We start from the raw sequence: 24,933 nt of genomic DNA, 5'->3' as shown, positions 1-24,933 counted from the left end.
GGAGACAAGGAGGACCCATGAAAGCCTGGTTTACATTAATATTACAAACCTGAGATATTTTCAGCAACCAATACACATCTCTTGGCTGTATTTAGAGCCTCACAGACTTTCTGGAGGGGATGAGTTGTGTCAGCAGCCACTGGAATGGGGGTGGGGACAGTAGAAGTGCAGGCTGGCAAAGCCTGAACTGATCGACTCTTACTGGCAAGGAACTATTTTTGGGAGCCAATGATGAGAACACCCTGTACTGCTGCAAGTTTGATGCTGCCTTGCAAGGTTATTATCTGGGAGTTTTATCAGACCAAGTGAGCAGCTTGTGTATTAAAGGGTGTGTTTTGTGCTGGGACAGTGGGAAGGATGGACAGAGATAGAGGCTTTTGAGGCATCAATGGAAGAAAACAGAAATCTGTTTCTTGAGTTTCTGCCATCGTTTTTTCATTTGCAATTAAATGTATATAAATTACTCATATAAATCCAGGACAGACTTTCCACATCTCTTGTGGTGGTCAGACATAGGCAAATCTGTGACACTGCAAACCTCCATTACAGAGATCACTTTGACCCCTGTAGAAATGCAGCCGTGCCTCCTTGGGTTGAGATGCAGCTGCTTGTCAGTGCAAAGCCGTTCTAACTGGCAGTTTAGGAAACAGGTGAAAGTGGAGGGGCAATTAGACAGACAAGACTGTAATTAATAGCACTCCAGTTGCAATATGCCTGTCATTCTCTGTCGTGCAAGAAAAAGCGGCCCTGGTTAGTTTTATCCATGAACTGTGCAGAACAAGCGTATGGTTATTTTGATTATTTGTATTACTGTAGTCTCTGAAAAGGCCACCCATTAAGCAGTGCCCCACCATGCTGGGAGCTGCACAGAGAGACCAAGATGATGACCATAGCCACTAAATGCTTACTGTGTAAGTAGCAGCTGAGAAAACATGGTCACATAGACAAATGAGATAGTCAATGCACAGGGAACACACACAAGTTAAGGACAGTAGTAAATACCCTTGCTGTGCGTACTTAAGGGAGAGTCTGTAAAGAGATGGCATATTTTACCCACTAATGGCAGTGAATATATTTGCATTGATCATCTAGGGAAATACAAGGGGAAAATGGATGAGTATTTGTAAATTTTGCGGACTATAGGCTTAGCACAGCAGCAGCCTGACTGTTGTAAATTATCTGCAGCTATCTGGGCAAAAGACTGGTGTAGGGCAGGGTATGAAGAAATGCAATAACATAACTTCACTACTATTCATGGAACTTCCCTCAAGAAGGAGGCTGAAATTGAGAAAAGCTACATGGATCTCTGAAATGCAGATGAAGAAAGTGGAGCAGGTCAGCGTTCACATCTTGATACTGACTGAGGGATTAGAGGTGTCAAATTGCTTAGAAAAGAGGCACTTGATGCATCTGAGAAGGAAAGCAAAAGAAGACTGAAAAGAAAGGGGTAACATATATCTAAGCAAATGATCTTTGAAATAGCCTTTTGAATGGATGTGCAGGGCGTAGAGGTCTGAGAGGCATTTGTCATGGCTGAAGTAAAAATATATTAGAGTAAGGCAGAGAGTAGTATCATCACAGCCTGTGAAGGTCAGCAGACCTGGATCCTAATTCCATACCTCAGACCTACATCGTTGATGACAAGGTAGAGTCAGGAGCTTGGCTGCATTGCCCTCCAAAAAGCCGTCCTGTTCAACAGCACTGTTTGCTTTCCTGTACCCAGGAGCTGGAGCACAAAGCTCTCCTTCACTCAGTCCCAACGTGTTGCTTCCTGTATATCACTGGACTTTGGTTTTTTTGAGAGATCTCGTCCAGCTCTCATGAGAGACCTGACTTTTTCTTAACCTAAAAGATTGTGGGCACCTATAACAACAAGTTTACAATGTCATTGTTGCAGTAGTGCAATAACCTCCTGCAGGAAGCAGAAAAAAGTTCTTAGGTGCATATAATTTCATGCATAGTGAATGGAGCAGGTGAGTCTGTCGAAAACTGCTGTTTGTTCTCTGTATTAGTGTCTCCTCTGGTGGGAAAACCTGTGTCTTTAGGAGAGAGTTCTGTAAAGTGAGAAATGAGAGACCCAGAAACATACACATCTTTACTGCAGTGCTGACAGGCTGTGGTAATCATAGCCAGGATGGAAAGGTGGTAGGGGCCTGGTGGCAGAGAAAGCAATCTACAAGAAGCCTGACAATGCAGCAGCCACTTTGGGGAATCATCAGCTGCAGTGGCCGTATGAGGTGAAAATCCCAGTGGACCCAACTGGAGTGGACCCAACTGCGCAAATGCAGTAATGCTTTGATATCTGAATGACTATTTGCAGGAAGGGTGTTTTCATTTTCCACTCTGCTCACAGAGAAGTGGGAATGGATGGAAGGAAGGGGCTGGTTTGCCATGTTCGGTGGTGCACAACACACTGACAGAGCACCTCCATCTACTGCTGTGATGGATACTCCTAGCTTTTCTCACTCTTCAGATTTCTGAGAGATGGGGAGCTTCTTGTAATGCAAGAAGGCTGCCTAGGGGAGGAGGTACGTTTCCTTATACTTCTTCCGAGTATAGGTAAAAAACCACCCCCTCTCTCATTCCTGTTGAGCACACTTGTTTGCATATGTGCAAAGGCTGGGTTTTTTGATGTCAATATATAGTATGGGTATGTTACATCCTCATTACCTCCTCTTCCTTCCCCAGAAGACATGGATGTGAGGCAGGATAAACTGTTGATGAAAATACCTTGTGGAGACAGAAGAAAAAATGCAGAAATTGCTGAAACAGAGTGAAGAAATGGCTGGTTGCATTCACTTTGGACCCAAAGCTTTTGTTGGTGACTTGCTTCCTGCTGCAACTGGATTAGCAGCCAGCAACTTTGTACCCAGAGGAGGAAATAAAACTAGTGAACCTGAAAGAGTGCCTTCCTTGACCTTTTTAGCTCTCTGGGGAAGTGAAAAATCTGGGACGCACTCTTGAGGGAAACATCTCCAAATCTCTTTGAATCATTATCCTCCGACAGCTGCATGCCAGTCCATGGAAAATGTCCTGCTCTGACCATGCCAGTGGTCCTTCAAGTCTGCCAATGCCTGTTGTAGGTTATATGTGTACGCCAGACTGTGGTCCCACAGCTCTGCAAGAGTCTGGCTCTTGGCTGGATTTTCTGGGGGCTTTTTAGCTCTTTCAGATATGTTGGGAAGTGTACAGGTAGTGTGTGGTTTCCTGGGGTATGGCATATTTCATATGGGTGTTATCCCTCAAACTGCCATCTTATGGGTAACATAAGTAGCCAGTTTTATACTCTAATCATTATAATACCCACTTTCAAACCAGTGTTCCTCAAGTAGTCTAGAAAAGATCCAAGCTTTATTCTTTGATATCTCATAGAGACTTGTGAAATCTGTGGTGCTGTGGGCGTAGACACAAATAATTCTGAATTCACAAGCTGGTGAGCCTGTAAGGAGCTGTTGATACGATAACAGCATCTGCTGAACCACATAGCAGGGATGAGGGTGGGTGAGTGGCTACAGGTTTTTGGAGGATGGCCAGCTGTCCCTTCTGGTACCCAGACCAGCCCAGGGGGCAAAGGAGCAAACAGGACTGGGGCTCAGGCCTGGCCTCTGTCTGTGACAGACCCAACTGGTACGCAGAAAGGAGCTTCCAACCTACCCCTGAGCATTTGAGGATTTGTTTTGGAGAGGGTAAACAAACAGGAGAACAATGGAGCAGCTAGAATAAAAGAAACTTGACATTAGAAGTACAGTCATTTAGCTGTGTCTTTGGTGTCTCAATTAAAAGCTCTTTCCTCTACTAGCCTCTCAGTAAAGCACATTCTTGGGCTTTAGATTTGTGCAGTTGTACTAACTCAGACTTGTATTATGTCAGCTCTGGTCTCGGGGTGAAAGCCAATCTGATATGCTGGCTGGATCAGGGAAGAGAACCGTTGCATTTCCAGTTCTCATCATCTATTGCGTTCTCCTAGCTGTCCAAGTCATGTCTCTGTTTCCTTCTGCTCTTGCACCCTGAATACTGCAGCCAAGTCCCTCGTGTGCTTTTCTGCATCTTCTATGGTTTAATGGCTACTTAAATATTTATTTATGTAGAGCTTGCCCCTGGGGAATGTCTTATGAATGCAGAGGAGGGGTGTTATGAGAGAAAGAGGAATGAACAGTCCCTAGAGGGCTCAGTATTGTCTGTTGCTGAGAGCCAGGCACTGCACAAAAAAGCTATGTCCTGGAAAAAGACTGATGTGCAAAAGAATGCACAAGTGCATATAAACACACACTTATACGCATAGAAACACAAACAAAAAATTGGCAGTTAAACATCGAAAGAAAGAAAGCATTTGCACCAGTCAAGTGATTAGAGAGCCAGCTCCATCGCTCATGGAATCTGCTTACTTTTGACTCATAGGACACCAGAATTTTTAGAGATCTGCCATCCAGAAAACGCTGCAGAAAGATATATAAGAAGGCAGGAATGGTCTGAGATGCTGCATGCAAAAATGGGCTACCATGATTTGAAGGACAGGCTGTATGTCATTGGAAAGAAGAGTTTCTTGAGGTTTGCAAACACAATTGAATTTACCCATTGATTTAAGCGCTAACAATCTTTTTGTAGATAGCATGTAGGAAAATCTGGAATCTTTTTGCTGTTGTGATTCGTATTGCTTGAACTTTAATGATATGCAAGAGGCAGCTCAGCTTGTTGAATTCATTAATTGCAAAGGCGTAACGTATTCACTTAATTGGATTCTCTGCTAGATAGAGACATATTTATATGTATTTGTATATGTGCTTACTGTATATATATTTAGCTTCACAAAGACTGATATTAATGGAATGTTAAGGTTGCCTGGTGAAATAATCAGCAGACTAGAAGGGATATATGTTCAATTGTAAGCACGATCTTTTCTGTTGCAAGAAGGGTAAGGACTGGTTTACTGGATATTCTTGGCACATCAGAAAAGCAGACAAGGCTAAAGTCAGCATTGAGGCAAATTTGCACTTGAACACACCTTGGCCTGGCTGTGGGGCTGCTTTGCACCTGGCAGGCCACCCACCACATTACCTGTTTTGTCACTGAAGGCTGCTGATCATCCAGTCCTTCTCTAAGGCTGTTTTTCCAGCCCAGGTCTTGGAGGGTCCCTCCATTTCCTTGTGGAAGACAGCACCAGAAGGGTGAGCCACAGCTCTCAGCCACAGCTGAGGAGCATCCTTGGAGGAGGGCAGGACAGCAGAAGTGATTTTGCCCTCTGAGGAGTCTGCAGACTCCCTCCTACCTACATCTTACCTTTGTGTCTGTGTGTAGACCTACTGCTTAGGGTCTTGTGTGGTAGGAAAGCTGCTTCAGAGCCATGAGGGAGAGCTCGGTTGGTTAAATTTTATGTTGAGCATGGGAGGTGAGATGGGTCTGCTTCCTGGAGGCTGAGAGGGGCAGGGCTGAGCACTATTGTGCCAGCTCAAGCATCACTGTGCACTCTCTTCCAGGAAACGTATCTTCAGAGAGCCAGGAAATACAGCTGCCTGGTCACTTGTGCCACTTCAGCTTCCAGAGCAGCTGGAGTGGACCCAAGAATCTGCTCTTGAGCTTTAGTTAATCTCCTGATCCCAAACTAGTCCTTAGCGAGTACTGTATAAAATCCTGCTGTTCCTTTTACAGCTGTTGATCCACATGCCTGACCTGCTGTACTGCTGTTCTGTCATTAATCATCATGACTTCCATTGCTGACTGCCAGCACGCATGGCTGCTCTGCAATAACCACTGCCCTTCTATGGCAGAGCTCCTTTCTCTCGTGTGAAGATGTTGTAGTTGCAGACCTGAGCTGCACAGTTTCCTCTGGGGTGGATACGCTGAGGCATGTCCTTACTATACTGACTTTTGTCATTGGTCATGGCATTAGGTACTTGTTCATCCCCCTTGCAGTGTGGGATGAATAATCAAAAGCTTTTTATAGAGGGAAAACTGAGCTTTGGAGAGCTTCAGTGGCTTGCTTAAGGTCATAGAGTAAGCACAGGTCAAGATTGCAGCCAGCACCACGGTCCCTTCACTCCTAGGCATTTTGGGAGAAAGCATCTGTGCTCTGCACAGCTGTGGCAGCTGCTTAGGGCAAATTTGCCCTATGAAACCTGGCTACATATTGCCTGTGCTGGCATAGGCTTGCAGTGGTAAATCCAATCTTGTGCAGAGCAGTACCACAGGGATGCAGCAGCACAGCATAGTGCAAGGCAGCTGCATGAGCCTGGCAAGCTGCCTAGGCTCTCAGCTTAGTCTTGCTGGGTTAACATGGCAAGATGACGCCTGGACCATAACTGACTTGATGTCTCCATGCCATCTACCCCTACCATGCTCTAAGGTTACACAGACCAGACCAGCCTGGTCCTGTCCATATCTCCTGTGTACACAGCCCTCTCTCTCCCTTTGCATGTTATAAGCATATCTCTGCAATATGAGAAACCTGCCTGCAGCATAATCTGCCTTATTAGTGCTTTCTTTCCTCTCACCTTCTGGGCATCATGACCATAAAGGACCTGCCAGCTTCACCCTCTTCCACCTCACTCCAATGCTTCCTTCCAATTTGACTTGTAACTTCTTTGCTTTGTTCAGACCCTTGCTAAGGTCAGTGCTGCTTCTTTCATCATAAAATGGGATTGCATAATCTCTGCATTGGTTGATTGGTTTGCTGTCCATCACCCTTTCTTTATTTCTCTCTCCTCTGCCAGTGCTTGGTGATTCATGGATAGCTCTTTCTCCATCTTCACAGATACTTTCTTGGCCCATTTATTGGTTTTATGAGAGTTCGTGCACATTCAAGCTGTATAAGCAATTACATACAGAAAATGAAAGAATGGCAATTGCAATTTTAGCGTGTGAAGTCAAGCTAGGAAATGCCAGTCTTGTTTTCCCGGCCACCTTAATTCTGCTTTTTCAAGTTTCTTTGCAGTACAGGGATTGAGACATGGATGCCATAGAGAAAGTCGCTTGTACCCATTAATTAAAATTTGAATGAAAATGTCCACACACAAGTGGGATGGAAGAAAGGCTGAAAAGGAAATGGTAAACCTGCCATTTCCTAATATTTCAATCTAAATAAAGTTCCTTTAGTATAGATTACTTTGTGATTTTGTGTGTGTGTTTTTTTCTGTTTTTAAGGGGAAACCCCAAAATCTTTTCTGTAGAAATGTATTGTTCATTCTGATGCATGCTGAGCCTTCAGCAACAAGCCTGACTGCTCAACACAATGACTAACCTGTATTTGTTCCACAGACAGTCATGACAGCTCTAACTATTTTGCCTTTCTTCTGTATCCTAAATGGTGGAGTGCAAGTGACCTTTTCACAGTGAGGAACATTTAAAAGATGTGGAGAAGAATGTGGATGGCTTGTCCACATTCTGTGGGCAGTGTGATCAGGCTTTTGCCTCTCCCTTGCTGTGGCAAAGCTGAGATGTTCCTTGAACTGATTGTGGTACTGGTGGGGATGTCCCCACTGATTTACTGGGTTGGTGGGCTTAGCTTTTAAAACATTTATGCTCAGATGCTGTTCGGGCTGTCTGCTAGGATTTCTGCAAGAAAGCGACAAAAAAAAAAAGATGATTATTTAACAGTTTATAATGCAGTTAAGAGTGAATGAATGATGGGTCAAAGTAAAAATCATGTCCTTAGCCTCAGCGATTTTTCCTTGCTGACTTTCAAATGCCTCTTGCAAGACATGGAGATGTTGGCTTTTCTCGGAACCAGCCTGAAGACTCTTGTAATGGAGATTGTCAGCGAACCTGATTGCAGGCTTACTACTTAGTCGTCTTGTAATAGAGATGATGGCACAGTACACGCACATTTGAATACACATGGTCACCCAGCTAATTCCAAGCTGCGAGAAGTCATTCCATGTGTACTTAGAGGTGCCACAAAAGACCTTTTACAACCTGCTGAGCGCCTTAGCTTCATCTTATGTCTCCAAGACTGTCTCTGTCATGCCTGTTCTCCTATTTTTAGGCTGTAGAAAAGGGAATGGCACAAGATCTGCTTTGTGTTGACATGTTTAGACACAAAATGACAGATAAATCTTTGATAAATAGGTTCGCCTGCAGTCCATCAGGGCTGAGAAAAGCAGATTTTATCTCCCTGAGGCCGTGCTCTCAAGAAAGCAGGCCTTGGCTTAACCCCTCTTTGCTAGCTGGGTTGAAAAGTGTATAGCTTCCTTTCTCCTTCCCAAATTGCTAATTTCAAGGTTATCTCTCTTTCTCTATCCATGCTCAGGTCTAATTGTACTCCTTTTGCATGGAGATGACTTGCAGCCCAGATGGCCTCAGCTGGGCCCTTGGCAGTTCTGCCTGGACTCCGGGCCCAGATCAGCTTAGGATAAGTGCTGCTGGGAGCACCTGTGAGCGTGTCTGCACCTGTGTATGGGATGGGAAAGGAGCAAAATCTTTGGCAGAGCCTCTTCCTGCTGCTCACAGAGGGCTTGCTACCTCCAGCCATTGTGGCAGCAATGCACACGTGTGCAGTGAGCCAGTTGTCCTGTTGGTGCGTTCCTACTAAAGGCTGGGTCTTCTCTGCAGGGTGTAGGTAGAGCTGGTGGGTCTTGTCTAATGATTCACCCAAATACGGCAGAGCGCCCCGCTACAGCAAAGCCCAGCACTTGGCTGCAGAGGTGTATCAGGTGGGGGTCCTGCAGCTCACAGGCCCTCTTTCTGGAGCCATCATACACCAGAGAGCATGAGCTCTTAAGGCAGGAGGCTCCAGCTGGAGAGTACAGCCCAAACCGGCTCCTGGAAGCCCCAGGCTGGCCTGGAATTCTCTCCCATATGCTGGGTTGGTCTGCAGCAGCACTGACAGAAGTATTCTTGTAATGCTTACTGCTGGTGGAGACACCACAGCACTGACGCTGCTGTGGTTTGGGCCAGCACTTCATTTCAGGACAGAGGTGAGGCTATTGTTTGGATACTCTTGGGATGCAGGCAAACTACCCTGCCCAGCTCAAAGTCAGTGAGAGCTGAGATGAGGCGTGAAATCACACAATCACACCAGGAGTTACCCATCCATCCCTGCTAATTTCTCTACTGCTTGCACTAGTTTCACTCCTGCAGCTGGTTCTGGCATGGGGGCATCAAGGCAGCAAACGGATGACACGATGGAGGCATTAGTGTTGAAATGGGTCTGTGCAGTGGGGACCATGTCCATGGGTACACATCAGCGCCAAGGGACTGGACTGTGGGTGGGCAGGAGGTGGGGTCCTGATGAGCCAGGGCATGAGGGACTACCTGCTCACACAGGTAATGAGGGGCTGTCTGCTGCCTCTGCTTTCCCCTACCCCTCTGTACTGTCCCTTGGGTTTATTGCGGAGCACCTGAGTGAATAAAATATAGAAGGAGGGAGGGAGAAACTGTGTTAGAGTATGAGGTTATCTCTATGTCTTCTCTGATGAGACAGGAAGGGGAGACTGTGGATGGCAGAGAGCAGCCCCTTTAACAACACATGGGGTAGAGGCAAAGTAGCAAGATTGTCCCTGGTTGCCCCTATCCCACAGCTTTACTTCCCATCTGTCCCCTTTGCAAAGCTGAGTGAAGAGACCTGGCAGAGAACCAGGGTGCAGAGCAGAGATGGTGTTTCTACTCAGTTTTGAGATCTGGTAACAACTTGGAGCAGTGGCTGGGATGGCCTGCTGCAGTGCACGAGGTTTTCTGCCATGTGCCAGGTTGGGAGAGGGCACGCATACATGCACCTTGAAGGTGCGGAGGCAAGTATGACTGGCTGTGGCTATGCCAGTGTGAAGCCAGGACAAAGGGTGTGTGCTGGGCAGGGTCAGCATTTGCAATCCCATGCCCAGAACTTTCAGTGGTGGGAGAGGAAAGGAACATGGACGTGCAGCTCTGTAACTGCCTTCCCTGAAATCTTATTCCCAACATAGAAGCATAGAATCATAGAACAGTTAGGGTTGGAAGGGCCCTTAAAGATCATCTAGTTCCAACTCCCCTGCCATAGGCAGGGACATTCCACATGTGCAGTAATTCCTCTGGAGAAGGCATTTTCTTCCCCTTTTCTCCAGCGAGAGAAGAGCTGAGCAAGCTGTTTTTCTGCTGAGAGGCATGCATTCAGCCACAGCTGCCTGTGCTTCTCTCAGAGGGTGTGCATCTCTGCAGTGGGGCAATGCAGGGCTGCTGTGCAGAGGGCAGGGGCTCTGGCTGATGTATTTGGGAACCAGAGGTGTTTCACCTGCTATGACAACCCCCAGTGACAGTTAAAAGATGTCTCTGATATTCTTGGAGATGCTTTTAAAAGTAGTGCTTTTGGTCTTACTTGCACAGCTCAGAAAACAGTAAGGTTTAGGCAACCCACACCCTTTTTCTTAATTTTGCCTCCTTTCTTACCCCTGCTGAGGCCTGCTTCAACACTTAGGTTTTCTCAGCACAGGGGAACATTTTTGCCTTCCTCTGAATCTGCATTTTTAAACATTCCTTCAGCCTCAGGTCCCAAGAGGTGCTGGAAGAGATATTTGCTCCATGTAAAGAGTAGGTGTCACTGCACTGGGGAACACACATCAGGGTTCTATACAGCATTGTACAGGGCCCACTTACCAGCCAAAGCTCTAAACTGTCTCCCAGACTGTAGTATGAATTGGCAAGCCCATTCCTCCCTCTGTGTGATGTATTTTAGGGGGAAAAAAGTTTGAGTAAAAAAATGAAAGCTCAGCAAAATGCAAACTCAAGCCCAGCACTCAACAGGGAAAGCCAAGGGGAAAAATCATTAGATAGGGTATTGCATGCATGGACACATAGTAGATGCAGACACACACTTGCACAATGCCAATGCACTCTTAGAGACTGCAAAATGCTTTCATAAAGCATTTAGATGCCTTTGCATGCACATAAAAATACATTTTTCCTTAAACCCTTGAGACATCCTGTGGCACAAAACATGCGATCTTACAATATCCCTGCAACTTTTTTCCCTGCCCTGCGATTCTGCAGAAGAGAGTAGTAGAGATGCTCAAGGTGAAACATCCTTTCACCTTAGATGAGCAAGGATAGAGGCAGTGTGCACTCACTGAGTTTGGATTTTATTTCTCTGACCAGAATCAGAATAGACTGATGTTGCTGGAGTTTAGGACATTGTATTAAGTTCCCCTCTCCTCACACAGGGTCATTTCAGAAGGGCATGATGGCTCTAAGGATGCAACATTATTGAAGTAGGAGTTTGAGTCAGGTGCTGTCACTGCCTGTTAGCTGGGGGTAGGTTATGTTGGATAGTATAGTCAGCATTTGTTAAGATATAAATTTTGTTCTAATTCTTCTTCCAAAATCCTAACACCTGATTTGCCCCTCCTAGAAGCTATGGCTTTGCTGAGTTACATGCTCCATCCTGTTAAGATCACAGTCCAACCTACTACGAACAGCTCCCTATAGCATCTCCCCTCATAGCTCCTAATTATGCCTGTGCTGGTTGCAGACTGCATTTCCATTAATCATGGCCATGTGTACATCAGGTAGCACTGAGGACTTTGAACAAATATGTCCCCCTGAAAACCTTGCTGCTCCTGCATGAGTCAGCCTTGCTTGAATGATGCATTTCCTGGGCTACCAAGTTAACATTACCACCAAGAACAACACTGTCTCCCAGAGGCAGCTATCAGGTGATCCTGGCTTTTTTTTTTTTTTTTTCATGTCTGTAGTGCTCTCTTGGTACCTTCTGGTTTGGAGGAATGATTTACCAAGGCAAACACTTTGGCATTCTTACAGCCCTGACCTTTCTGTGACACCAGTGGAGTTCCATAGTTCACTGGCTTTGCAGAAGTCAGAAGCGCTCAAAGTATATCTCATTAACCTTCTCAGGCTAATCACAGCAGGAGACAGGACCTCAGCAACTGCAAAAAGCATATAAATGCACCAGTAAAGAAATGTTTCAGCAAAAATGGCAAGAGCTGTGTAAATGCCAGACCTCAGTGAGCTGGGAGACTGTGTTTCTGAAAAGAGCTTTTATTCCCAGAATGAGTTGTAAAGCAAAAGCAAGTACTTCACTGTGTCTGTATTCTAAGCCAAGCCTCTCTCTGGCATATGCTTGATGCTGTATAAATATAGAGGGAAGAAAATTCTGCCTTCTCCTGCAGCCTACGTATTTAATTGAAAAACTATTAGAGGCAATTCCTGCTTCTGCAGGTGCATTGAAGAAAGCAGCTTTCCCCAGGTGGTTGTGGAAGGTGAGCTTGAGGTTCAGGAAGGAGTGTTGTTGCTGTGTTAATTAATTTTGCATGTGGAGCATTCACAACCATTTCTTGTCTGCTTTGGCTGATGTGGCCAATTAATCACCTTAAGTGTCTGTAAACAGGAGATTTTTGCTCTCTGTGGCATCTCTTCTCCACCTGCTGTAGACCAGCCTATGTGGGAATACAAACTTGTGGTATCGCAAGTGTTATACATATAGTAATGGCTCTGTTGTCAGCATTAGAAGCGTGAGAGTCATGACTCAAACAGCTTGGATCAAGGCTAAGAAAAATGTTCTGTTCTCAGGGCACTGGAGAAGATTCTGCTGCTCAATAAGGAACTATGAGCATAGGAGGCAGAGATATCAAAACCAAGAGCTTTGTGTTCACGTAGGTTAGTTGGGGATAGAGATAGGATGGTTAAGACTGTATTTTGACATCTCTAGACTGAAAAGTCAAGGGGGAAAGGTTTTCAACAGTGGAATTCTTCATCTTGCTTCTGCTTACTTAAGGCCCCTGGACTGGAGAGGCTTCTCTGGTCTTACCCCTGCTGCACTAAGCAGCAACATATAGACCTATGCAGCAACATATAGCCCTATGCAGATCAGTTGTGCTTCTTCTCAACCCCATTTTAGTTGTTCTCACAGCTCCTTTGGGGCAGCTGTTTCAGAACTTACTTCCTCTGATGCTTAAACTCAATCTTATTTTCAAGGCAGATGTCTTCATAACCAGTTGTTCTTGTACCAATATTGTTTTTCTACTTAAAAAAAATCCCTTTTCTTCCTCCGTTGTGTATCTGTCCCCCCTTTATTTATACAGAATAGTCATATCTCCTCTTGACTTTCATTTATTTGGGTTAAAGAAGTTTTTTAACCTCCTCCTTTAAGGCAGGCTCTCTGTTCCCCTAATCGCTCAGTCCAAGGTTATTGCTAGCTTTTCTGTAACGTTCCTTGCTGCTTTGCCCAAACTGAGTGTAAAATAGCATGACCTGAGTAATAGCCTGCTGAGTAAATTTGGGGTGAAGAAATGTGTCAGCTATCAGATCCAGGAAGAAAAAGACATCAGGACATTGCTGTTGAAATTTGCATTTGTTCTCCACCTTAACTCTATGAAGCTAAAGTCTACCATAACGACTTAGTTCCTCATATAATTTCTCTTGAACAACAGTAATGAAATCCCTATCCAGACTGAAAGCCAAGCCTGTGGAGCTGCAGTAGATTTCTGTAGTTCAGGCCTGGTAGAATACCCTCAGGGGCTCCTGAGGTAATAGAAGCCAACAGACAATACTGGTGAAATACCTCAGAGGAATTAAGGGGTGTTCCTTTAAGGAAGGGACACAGCTGACATCCCAGCTGAGGTGCCTCTACACCAATGAATGCAGCAGCCAATATATAGGAGCAGCTAGAGGCCACCATGCTGCTAGAAAGCTATGACTTAGTTGTCTTTGCTGAAGCTTGGTAGAATGAATTCCATGACTGCAGTGTGCTTATCAATGGCTATGGGCTGTTCAGAAGGGACAGGTGAGGAAGTAGGGAAGGAGATACTGCCTTCTACATCAAGAAATGGATAGAATGTGAAAAGCTACCTTTGAAGAATAGACATGAGCAGGTTGAAAGTTTATGGGTAAGAAAGAGTGAGAGACTGAGGCAGCAAAGAGAGAGAGACTGAGGCAAAAAAAAAAACCTTGTGGTTGGTGACTAGTACAGGCCACCTGGTCAAGAGGGGCCTATCAATGAAGCCTTCTTACTCTAGATATAGGAGCCATCACGCTTGCAGGTTTTTGTCCTGCTGGGGTATGTAAACTGTCCCGATGTCTGCTGGAAAAGTAGCATGGCAAGCGGTAGGTAATCCAGGGGACTCCTGGAATGCATTGAGGATAACTTCTGAGGCCAGGTAACTAACAGACAGCCCCACCAGGGAAGTTGTGTTGGTGACACTCAGGTCTAGCATCACAAGTGACCTAATTGATGACATCAAGACTGGAGGCAGCCTGGTCTTTAGTGATCATGCATTGGTGGAATTCACAGTCATGAGGGATACCGGTCAGCAGAAAGGTAAGGTCAGGACCCTGAATTTTAGGATAGCAAAATTCCAGCTGTGCAAGGAGTTAATCAATAAGACCTCCTGGGAAACTGCTGTCAGGGACAAGGGAATAGAACAGATCTGGCAGATCTTTGTGGATGCTTTCCATGGAGTGCAAAAGCTCTTGATTTGCAGGTGCAAGAAATAGGGAAAGGAAGGCAAGAGTCTGGCACAGCTGAGTTGAGACTTGCTAGCCAAATAAAAGGCAGGAAGGAAATGCACAGACAGTGGATGCAGGGACAGGTATCCTGGGAAGGGTATTGGGACGCTGCCTGGTTGTGTAAGGATGGGGTCAGGAAGGCCAAGGCACAGACAGGGCTGAACTTGGTAAGGGGTGTAAAGAATAACAAGAAGGGCTTCTACAGATATGTAAGCCAGAAAAAAAGATCAAAGAAAGCGTGTCCTCCTTAATGAGCAAGACCGGCAAACTGGTAATAACAGATGAGGAGAAGACTGAGGTACTCAACAACTTTTTTGCCTTGTTCAAAAATGATCAGAGGGATGGAACACCTCTCCTATAAAGAAAGGCTCAGAAAGTTGGGGTTCTTCAGCCCAGAGAAGAGAAGCTCTGAGGAGACCTTGTTGTGGGCTTTCAATAATGAAAGGGGGTCTATAGGAAACATAGGGACAAACATTTTGGCAGGGCCTGTCGCACTAGGACAAGGGGTGGTGGTTTTAAACTGATGGAAGGTAGATCTAGACAAGATACAAGGAAGAAAGTTTTTACAATGAGGGTAGTGAACACAGAAACAGGTTGCCCGTAGTGGTGGTAGATGCCCTACGCCTATAAGCATTCAAGGTCAGGTTGGACAGGGCTCTGAGCAACCTGATCAGTTGAAGATGTTTCTGCTTATTGTAGAGAGGTTGGACTAGATGACCTTTAAAGGTCCCTTCGAACCCAAAGTGTTCTGTGATTCTATGAATATTTTGTACCAGCCTTCCAAAAACTATCTCAATCCCAAATGATTCTCCTTTATTTATGCTTGGTTTATTTCTTAACAGTTTACTGCAGAAGCAAGGTTACAATGGCATCTCCCACGTTTACCTTTATTTTGATGTATCCTGAGCAGTGCATACTTCCATTGGCAATGTCCCTGTTATAATTGCTCCATGGTGTTGCTGTTGTTCCTACAGTAGCCCTTTTCAGGTTCTGCCCAGTTGTTCTGGTTTTGCCATGTCCTCATTCAGGTTCTGTAAGAACTGAACTGGCAAAACTCTTATTTCTCCCCGGAGTCTCCCTGCTTCCCAAAGGGATCAGGTATGCTTTTCCATCAGCTATAATACCCAAAACGCTGCTGTTTTCTGCCTGCTGCCCAACATCCTTTTCTGTATTTGATCTTCTAGGTTTCATGTATTAAAATCAGGTGGAAAAGTTACATAAGCTTTTTCCAGTTAACTGTCTGACAGCAAAGATAAAAGACAGGAAGTTTTTCACATTTACACCATCCACAGATACATGCTGTATATGTTCCCCCATCTAACTGTAGACACCTGTGTGTGTCTCCCAATTTCCATACTATTTGCGAGTCTCATGGCTTTTTCTGTATTTATCTACTCAGTGCACCCCAGAGGTGAAAACACACCATTAACAATTTTACACCATGTTGAGTGGAGGCACAAGGGTGTAGATCAGATTCCAGATGTCCTTGGTGGAACAGGGAATTTTTGCCTTCTAATGCATGCTCTTGTGTTGTTACCTTAGGTCTTCCCTGCTGGAATGAACAAGCTTCTCATCTCCTGGGGGAAAAACCCAAAACATAATAAGGGAGGAAACACTGAACTTTTGGGGAAATGCAGAAAACATTTCAAATCCTGAGTTTGGAATGGCCTTTTTTTTTTTTTATTCTGTGAATGAAACCAAATACTTTTTGTTCTTTTTGTATTTCTCCTATACCATGGGTGGCAGGAGTGAGAGAAGATTTTGTATGAAGAGAGATTGGTGCAAAGCACTGTGCAAATGGGAGCCTGAATGAAATAAAAACTATCAAAGGCTTTGTGCAGTTGTAGTTCTTCTACAATGTGTTGAAAAACAAGCACCTGAATACTTCACCCCTAATACGATTGCAATGCCTTTGAGCATCTTGCCTGAGAAATGTATCTGAACACTACTATTTTTCTGCAGAATATTATTCTGCTGCCTAGTCCTTGAAAGCCAAATTTCTAGGAGTTTTGTTTTGTTTTTCCTTTTTCCCCCATCTGTTGACATTAGTTGGAGGTTTCTCCAGATGCTCTTGTGTTTTGAAGTCCTGCCTTGGCACATGAGGAGGAACTCAGAAATTGGCTTCTGCCCTGGCTGGAACAGACAATTTTGGAAGTGCATGGGAGAAACTTGTACTTGTCTGTACTACCCATTTAGGTAAGGATTTTGTAAATGGTGAGAGTGGGTGCTGGTCATTCAAACAGGTGATTGCTTTTGCCGATGTAGCATATAGGCATATCCACTGAATGAGACTACCAGGTCCTCTGTGTTATAAATATCTTGCTGACCTGATAACACTGGAAAGAGCATATGTAGAAGAATAAGGAAATGTATTCTCCTGGCATAAATTGCAGGGAGAAGATTTAGGTTAGATGTCAGAAAAAAACCCAACGTTTTTAATGGGAAGGATAGTTAAGCACTAGAATAGACTGCCCATGGAGACTGTGGGCTGTCAGTGTAAAGACAGGTTAGACAAATAACTGCCACAAATGGCTATTACCAGCCTTAGCTTCCTTTGGAAGGAGAGAAGAGCCTCAGTTAAGAATTAGTTTCAGGGAATTAGTATAATGCAGCTTTCATTAAAGATGTACGTTAGCATACTGCATACCACTTTTATTCTGGCAGTATTATACAGCGGTTAAGGCAATTTGCCAGCCTGCTGGAAGGCCTTTACCCCTTGTATAGACAATCTTACCTTTTGTCTGCATGGGATAGTTTATATACTTAGACAAACCAGTAGTAATTGTCTTTTCTACAGTATCTCTCACTTTCTTTCTCTGCAAATGTATTGGACTTCTATTTCCAAGAGCTTTCTTTTCTCAACACCTCCAAATTCATTCCCAAACCAAAGTGACTTTTCTTTCTTGATAAGATCAGATACGTTACAGACAGAGCAAGGGGAAGTTGAGGTGAACTTCTGGCTCTCAGGAGTCCTTCCCTGGCATAGAGGAACATACCTAGGGTCTGGAGAATATAATTAAAAAGGAAGTTTTAAAAATCCCTAATATCCTTACTTTTGTTGATTCTGTGACCCTGCAGAGCTCCCTGTAGGAGTTTGGATGACTATGCTCTGATTGGAGAATGCCCTGTAGATCTTGAACCTGCAGGGTGACAAATATGCAAGATGCCTGGGATGGTTTATTTTCCTCTTTTTTCTGAGGCAAGCACTGAGCAAAACCTAAGTAATGACAGTTCACAAGCTGTTAATACCAAATACCCTGAGACTTCAGAAGTGTCTTGCTCTGCTTTGCACAGCTTGTGGCAGGTTATATTATTTAAGAGTAGGCATCATTACCTGGACAAATCTGTGACATTTAATTCTGTTGTGGCTAACCTCTGTCCCCACAGTGAATTGCTCCTTCCCTCTCATGGCAGATTATCTAGCACATGATACACATTTGTATTTTCTTTCTCTTGCATTGTCTCCATCCTTTGCACATGTGGTGCTTCTTACTATCCTTACTGTCCTTGCCCACATGTTGCTTAAGCCTGCTCTTCTTTAACTATAGGCATACACTTTTGACCTTTGCATGCATGGGCATGTAAAGAAGTCTATCCCTTCTTGATCAACAAAGCTTTTCTGACTTTGCTTATTCATATCTGTACGTGTCTACAGGTATATGGCATGCTTGATTGTTCAGGTTAGCAATGAAACGTAATATTTGCCCATATTCTTGAGATGCTCCATAGTTAATTTGAAAATGTAGGTCAGAACATTCACTTATATACTCTTTTTCTTCCTTTTTGAAGAACTTAGAATTCTATTGGGATTGTAAGGAAAGGATGTGTACTGAAGTATTTGCAGGTTTGGTGTTTCAGTGCACAGGAGGCTATGGCAAGACTGTCATTATTATCCTAATCTCATAATGTTGTCTGTGTAGTACCACACTGTGAAACATGCCTGGCACACAGCCTTATGAACTCCCTTTTCTGTCCTGGAGAACTTCTGGGTAATTACACGTTGGGTTTGCCTATCTGATCTAATTTATCACTTAGGGGCTTATATCATGCTTATTACTGTGATATCTAATGGCTGCTGAGATGCTGCAAGATGTCTCTTTCATCAACCACTTATTTCTATGATAAGTTAATGTTACTGAGCTGAAGTCTGGGCTGTTCTGTGCAGCATCTTAATCACTGGTCCCTACTGATCCCTGTGTGTGTAGTTATTCTGCTTGTCTGGCTGGTGGCTTCACTGAAACTGATTTTGAGGATTTGATCTCACTTACTTGAGGGTTAAGGTTGCACTGCAGGAGTCTTTGGTTCAGATGGTGATAAATTGACCTGCTGGGTCAACAAGTGGGAAGTCTAGGGCTGAGCAGACCCTGGGTGAGCATGTGAATATATGCTCTATTGCCTCAGAAATGTGCTCTCCATATCCAGCCTTAGATGTGTACCCTGCTTGCTGGTCCAAGCAGCGTGACTCCATGGGTGAAGGAAACATTAGGGACAATCTCTCCTTGGCATTTCTTTGCCAGGTGCTTGTTGTAAGGGTTCTTGGGAAGGTAAGACCAGCTGCCAGGCCACTTCATCCCCTTCTTACCAAACCCACTGCCTTGCCTTCACTGGGATGCTGTATTCATGTTACAGGGATGGATAGGGAGGCTGCTCTCTCTGGGTGATTTCTTCTGCCTTTCTTCTCCCTCCACAGGCCCCCAGAGTGGATTTTTCTTTCATGGCCAGATAAAGCTTTTGTTTGTTTATTTTGAAGGTGACAAGTGTTTTATGTGAAATCTAGCTGCTCTCAAATGCCAAACCCCAGCTGGGCTTTGAGTTTCACAGAATAACAACTGACACCTAATGAGTCTCTAATAAGTGCTTTGCTCTCCTCTCCTGTCATTTAAATAAATAAATGATCTAATTGGGGGTGGGGGGGTGGGAGGGTTGTTGGATTGCAGTGGAATGAAGCTTTTCTGCATACCTACGGAGCAGGTCCAGTGCTAAGAGCAGTCCTGAAATCTTCCCTCACACCCACTCTGCCTCTGCCATCAAGTCGACATGTCTCAGCCCTGGCCTGGAGGGCTTTCTTTGAGGGTCCTGCAGGAAAGTTCCTTCTAAAGCCCAGTTAGTTTCTTACCCTCTCAGCTTCAGCTGCCAGCCAAGGTGCTAATTACTGTCAAGAGTGATGAGGGGAATTGAGAAGAAAGGCAAAATGTTGATAGTTGAAAGCATAGTAATGTTCCTTTTATTTCTTTTCTTGGAATTTCTGCAAGGAATGGTGTGCCATGGGCAGTGGGTGTGCTACACCTGTGGTCTCTTCAGGGGCTGAAGTAGCTTCAAAACAACTTTTTATTTGTGGCAGTAGGTATAAAAAGCAACTGAGTCTCACTCTTCTGACTGCTGAAGGTGTAATCTCTGCTTAAGAAATGGAAAATGAAAAGATCTAAAATTGTAATATATACGTATGGAAAAATGGCAAGATTAAAAAAAACCCAACATAGATGCTCTTTGATTTTATTTTTCACGTGTCAGAAACACAGAACAATTCCTTGTTTCCCACTAAGGTATGTAACCAAGTCATCATGAAAGGACAAGAGCAGGTATTTTGGTAAGGCCTTAGCAGGGGATAGCAAGAACTGCTGTTAGCAAGCATCTCTCTATGTCCTTCTCCCTTTTCGATTACCTGTCTTTTGGAAAAACTCATTCCTCACTAGGAAGGGGCAACCTTTTCCCAGAAGAAGTTATTTCTGGACAAAATCAAGTTTGGCCAAAATGAATCTGTTTGAATTCCACAGAAACCAAATGAAGACAAAATTTGTAAAAGTCAAGACGTTCTGTTTTGACGTTTTCAAGTGAACTATTTAAATTTCTCTTTTTCAAAATTACATTTGTTTCAGCATTTGTATATATTTATCCTCTTTTTTAGCAGGAAACACCCATTTTCATTGTGGCTAGTAGGGTGATGTCAACATTTCAGGGTATGAAAATTTCTGGTCCTGTTGTTTGGCTGAGAAAATTCAAGGATGTATCTGTTTGACCATGGTGATGGTATCCTCCCTGTCACCCACTCACTCTCTCAGAGGGTGAGACCATCACAGAGATGAGACAACTCAGATGTTTTTCTTCTTCACTACTTCCCCGTGGTTTGAACCCACTTACTCAGAGCCTTCCCTCCAGCTACGTCCTTATGTTATGTAAGTTGTGAGCTTGGGTACTTAAGACTGGCAGTCCTACCCAGGCCTGTGGGAGCTGTGATTGATGCAGAGGAATGGGCCTTCTAGATGTCTATCTTCTGTGGTTTGTGTCTCCACAGGTGGGGAAATGGAAGGAAAAAAAGTTGCAGATGAAGTATTACGTGTGGCCCCGCTTTGAGCTATATCCTGACTCTGAGGAGCGTGAGGACGATCACCTGAGTATTGTGACCTTGGAAGAGGCACCATTTGTCATTGTGGAAAATGTGGACCCCCTAAGTGGCACCTGCATGAGGAACACAGTCCCTTGCCAAAAACGCATAGTGACTGAGTATGCACCCTTGGGTTTTTCTCCTCCTGTTGGGCTCTCCCTTCTCAGTAGAATGTAAAGTCTGTTGGGCCAATACCATCATACCCTGATAATCACTTTTTAGAAACGTCACCTTCATTTACCCGGCCTGGCGCCTGTGTCCATTAATAACTGGCCCCTTTGGGCAGATCATCTTAGTGTGTTCCTTCTCCCTCCAGCACAGGTAGCACAAGTGAAATTCTCCACATTATATTGTGGGAGGGGGAGTGCATACTTACATCAGAAGGGAATTAAGGGAGTTTCCCCCGGTCTTTTAACTCGTTGTTGTTGTGATGGTTCAGGAACAAAACCGATGAGGAGCCAGATTACATGAAGAAATGTTGCAAGGGGTTCTGCATTGACATCCTCAAGAAAATCTCAAAGTCTGTCAAGTTCACTTATGACCTGTACTTGGTGACTAATGGCAAGCATGGGAAAAAGATCAATGGGACGTGGAATGGAATGATTGGAGAGGTCAGCAAAAGGAGGGCATAGTGGGCTTTATCCCTGGGCTGGGTGACATGGGTCCAGTCTGGTCTCCCGTCATTAATGGGGTACCTGACTGGGGAAGGGGTAGTAGTGACTCTAGAGAAATGATTGGCCTACATTGGCCTGGGTTCTTTCTGGGCACTGGGTGAATTAATCTGCTCTGATACTCTGATCATGATTACCTTTCCTGTTTGACATTTAATTATTATTCTCTATAGTGTCACAAATTTGGCTTTCACAGTCAAAGAAAGAGGATAATGTCCATGCACCAGAGAGGCTGCAACCTAGATTATGCTTAGATCATATAAAAGGTGCATAAAGAATGAAATAAGACTTTGCAGTGTTAGAGGGAGGAGAAAGCAAGGACAGAAAAATGAGATAAGACATCTTCTCAGCGGATGATGTGTTTATCCTAAGACCTCTGCGGATTTATTTTTTATATACAGAACAGCTTTGAGGGGGAGATTAATGCGTATAGCTTTCCTGAAAGAAGAAGGTGTCCCGATGAAAGATTAGGAAAGAGAGATATTAGAAACAAATAGGGAATGGGATTACAAGAGTAGAAGGACTGTGTGGTAAGGCAGGAAGGTGAGAAGGGGCTTGGCTGGGGTGCTTGTGAAATGCCTGGAGGCTGTGTTTGATCTCTTCCTTTTCTTCCTCCAGGTCGTCACCAAACGGGCCTATATGGCTGTGGGATCCCTCACCATTAATGAGGAGCGTTCAGAAGTGGTGGATTTCTCTGTGCCCTTCATTGAGACGGGAATCAGTGTCATGGTGTCACGTAGCAATGGAACTGTCTCACCTTCTGCCTTTCTAGGTATCATTGTAATCTAAAATTAAAACTTCACCTAGTGTTCATCAAAAATTAGGCGAAGGTTGCTTGTGATTCTTAGCCTGAAAGTCCATTTTTGGGAGTACCTGTGGGACGTTGATGTAAAAATAAACTGTGATGTTTTAGTTCTAAATCCCAAGCAAGCAAAATCCAGGCAAATGAAAACAGGTACTGCCTTGGAGTTCCAAGGTGTTTCTCAGCAATTGTATGCCTAAGCCTAGCAAAGAATGGGCTCACTCACAGGTGTCACCCACTTTGCAGCAAGTGGTTTCCCAGTGACTTGACTAATAGCAAGTTCAGAGAATATAGGCCTGAAGAAAATTGATTCAAACCTTATAGCTGGTATGCCATAGTACTTAGTGATAACAGTTTATTAGCAATAAATTGTTGTACTTTGAGAGACAAAGAAAGTATTAACTTGTTCCTGCCTTGACAGAGCAACTGATAGATGTTAGAGATCTAACAGAGGTTTGCAAGAAGAGTTGAGCTGTCAGTTCTGTCTTGACATTGTGTCTTCCAATAACGTGATTTCTAATGTCTTTCAATGGTGGAGAGTGATCAGGGAATGCAGAAATGATACTACATTTCCACAAGGCATCCATGCCTTCCTATTATCTGCCATTTGGCTTTGTAAAATGCTTTATGATGCAGCAAACACAGCATATGAGTTATATAATTACTTTTTGCTCTCTGCCAGTGTCCTGACAACATTTACAAAAAGAAACAGCTTTATAGGGGTAAAGATTTTTTTCCAAACCTCTTTTAAGTAGGACTTCTGTGACTATTCACTCTTCAGGAGCTTTTGCCTTTAGCCAAGTCCACTAATATTCCTGGGGTATGTAAAAGCAATAATAAAGTTAACTCCAAAATTTTTAAATTGCAATTTAATGAAGGTTACAGTATTGACTGTAGTCTGGAGAAAAGTTCTAACTTTCTTTGATCTACTTTGGTCCCATCTTTATCTGTTCAGACTTGGAGAAGGAGAAAACCTGGCAGAGACCAAACACTTGCAGAATATGAATGATAACTTTTCTAGAATGAGCCTGTGTTCCCATTGCTACAGGAGTGGAACAGCTGAAAGAAACTGCTGTCATTGTGGCTGAACCTCTGAAATTTGGAGATGCTCTTTGGCTCAATAACATCTTGAAAGCTGGATGCTTATCTGAAACTCTGCCAGTTCTGCCTTATTTTCCCTACTATCTCCAGATGGTGCTGGAGGACTTCCTGGGAACAATCTTTTATCAATGCGTTTTATTTTATCAATGTATGCCACAATGGCTGCATGTAGTTCCAGATGGAGCCATGTGTCACGAATGTAACAGTAAGAAGGAATGCAGTCATTACAGAGACAGAAACTGCAATTCTCAATTCAAAAAGTTTTTCCGACTCTGGTCAAAGGCTTTGTTGTAACTTCTGTTTTTCCCCAGCCTAGATTGCTCCATAATCTCAGTGGGGTGCTCTGGAGAGCGCAGGAGGCAAGGGAGGGGTGGGTGGTGTATCAGATCTTTCACCATGTTTTTCTCTTCCTCTCCAGAGCCTTTCAGTGCTGATGTATGGGTGATGATGTTTGTGATGCTGCTTATCATCTCTGCAGTGGCCGTCTTTGTCTTTGAGTACTTCAGCCCTGTAGGCTATAATCGGTGCCTTGCTGATGGCAGAGGTAAGGGGAGTCTCTCCTTGCTATGATCCACTCTCACTTCCAGTCTCAATTTCAATCTCTTGGGTTTTTTTCCCATGTCTTGGACTGTATATGGGTCTAGCCTGCTCTAAGCTCTGCACTCAGACTAAAGTGGGCAGGGATGGAGGCGGAAAAAAGACTCTGAAGAGAGCAGTTTTGTATAATGTGTAATTTGCTTGGCTCAGGAGACGGAGTTGTGTCGCCTTTCATCTCTAAAGCACGTACCAGCTCCATCTTGTTTCTCATTGAGGGAAAATTGTTCCTGGTAGCTGGTGCTGGCAGTGCCTACAGTGCTGCGCTCTCTTAGGCAATCAGAGTGCTCAGTGCTGTCAATCCATCCTACAGTGTTACGTCTCCCTAGAGATCTAGCTGCTCTACCTGCCTCCCAGCATAATGCTATGTCCTCCAGACTCCACATCTGTCACCTGGGTATGTCCCTCCTCCACTCGGCTCTCTGGCTTGCCAAGGTCGACTGAGAAAGTGGGAAGCTTATTTTCCTAGAAGTTGATTATGGATTATTTTGCAAGGACAGCAGGAAAGTTGAGAATAAGTGAATGACCCATCTCTATTTTTCTGATCTTCAGAAGATGGACAGTAAGTTAAAGAGAGAATGGACAGACAGCCTAAAAGACAGCCTTTTTTTGCCTTATTGGTATGAAAAGAATTAGAAATTTGAGCCTCCTATCATTTCCATATCTTCACTGCCTGATGAATCAGCCCTTCAAACATTTCTGAGTTTGTTGGTCTGTTCAGAATAGTGGGAGAGAGACAATAATTGGAAAATGCTCTCATTTTCTTACCGATCTAGGCTTTCAGTGTATTTATGCCATCAAATTAGAAAGGAGTGGGGAAAAAAAGTGTTAATGAGAACTCAGGTAGAATCACATATCCACATATATGGGGAAGTGGACAACTTTGCTCTTAAAATGGAGCTGTGGAAGGCCTTTATGGCAACTGATTGTAACCATGTGGATCTGTGGACACAAGTAAA

General features: G+C 44.1%; 1 protein-coding gene across 1 annotated transcript in view; it reads left to right on the top strand.

Moving 5' to 3' along the window:
* Positions 1-24,933, top strand: part of GRIN2B (glutamate ionotropic receptor NMDA type subunit 2B) — a 218,656-nt gene that overhangs the window by 165,172 nt on the left and 28,551 nt on the right. Inside the window, exons 6-9 of the mRNA XM_069854582.1 lie at positions 20,717-20,925; positions 21,246-21,417; positions 22,096-22,249; positions 23,799-23,924. Coding sequence (XP_069710683.1) covers positions 20,717-20,925; positions 21,246-21,417; positions 22,096-22,249; positions 23,799-23,924 — 661 coding nt within the window. The remainder of the gene's footprint in view (positions 1-20,716; positions 20,926-21,245; positions 21,418-22,095; positions 22,250-23,798; positions 23,925-24,933) is intronic.

Source organism: Phaenicophaeus curvirostris, chromosome 1 (assembly GCF_032191515.1).
Source record: "Phaenicophaeus curvirostris isolate KB17595 chromosome 1, BPBGC_Pcur_1.0, whole genome shotgun sequence".
NCBI lineage: Eukaryota > Metazoa > Chordata > Aves > Cuculiformes > Cuculidae > Phaenicophaeus > Phaenicophaeus curvirostris.
Note: the sequence above shows the minus strand (reverse complement) of the source record. Positions and strands in the feature narration are given on the sequence as shown.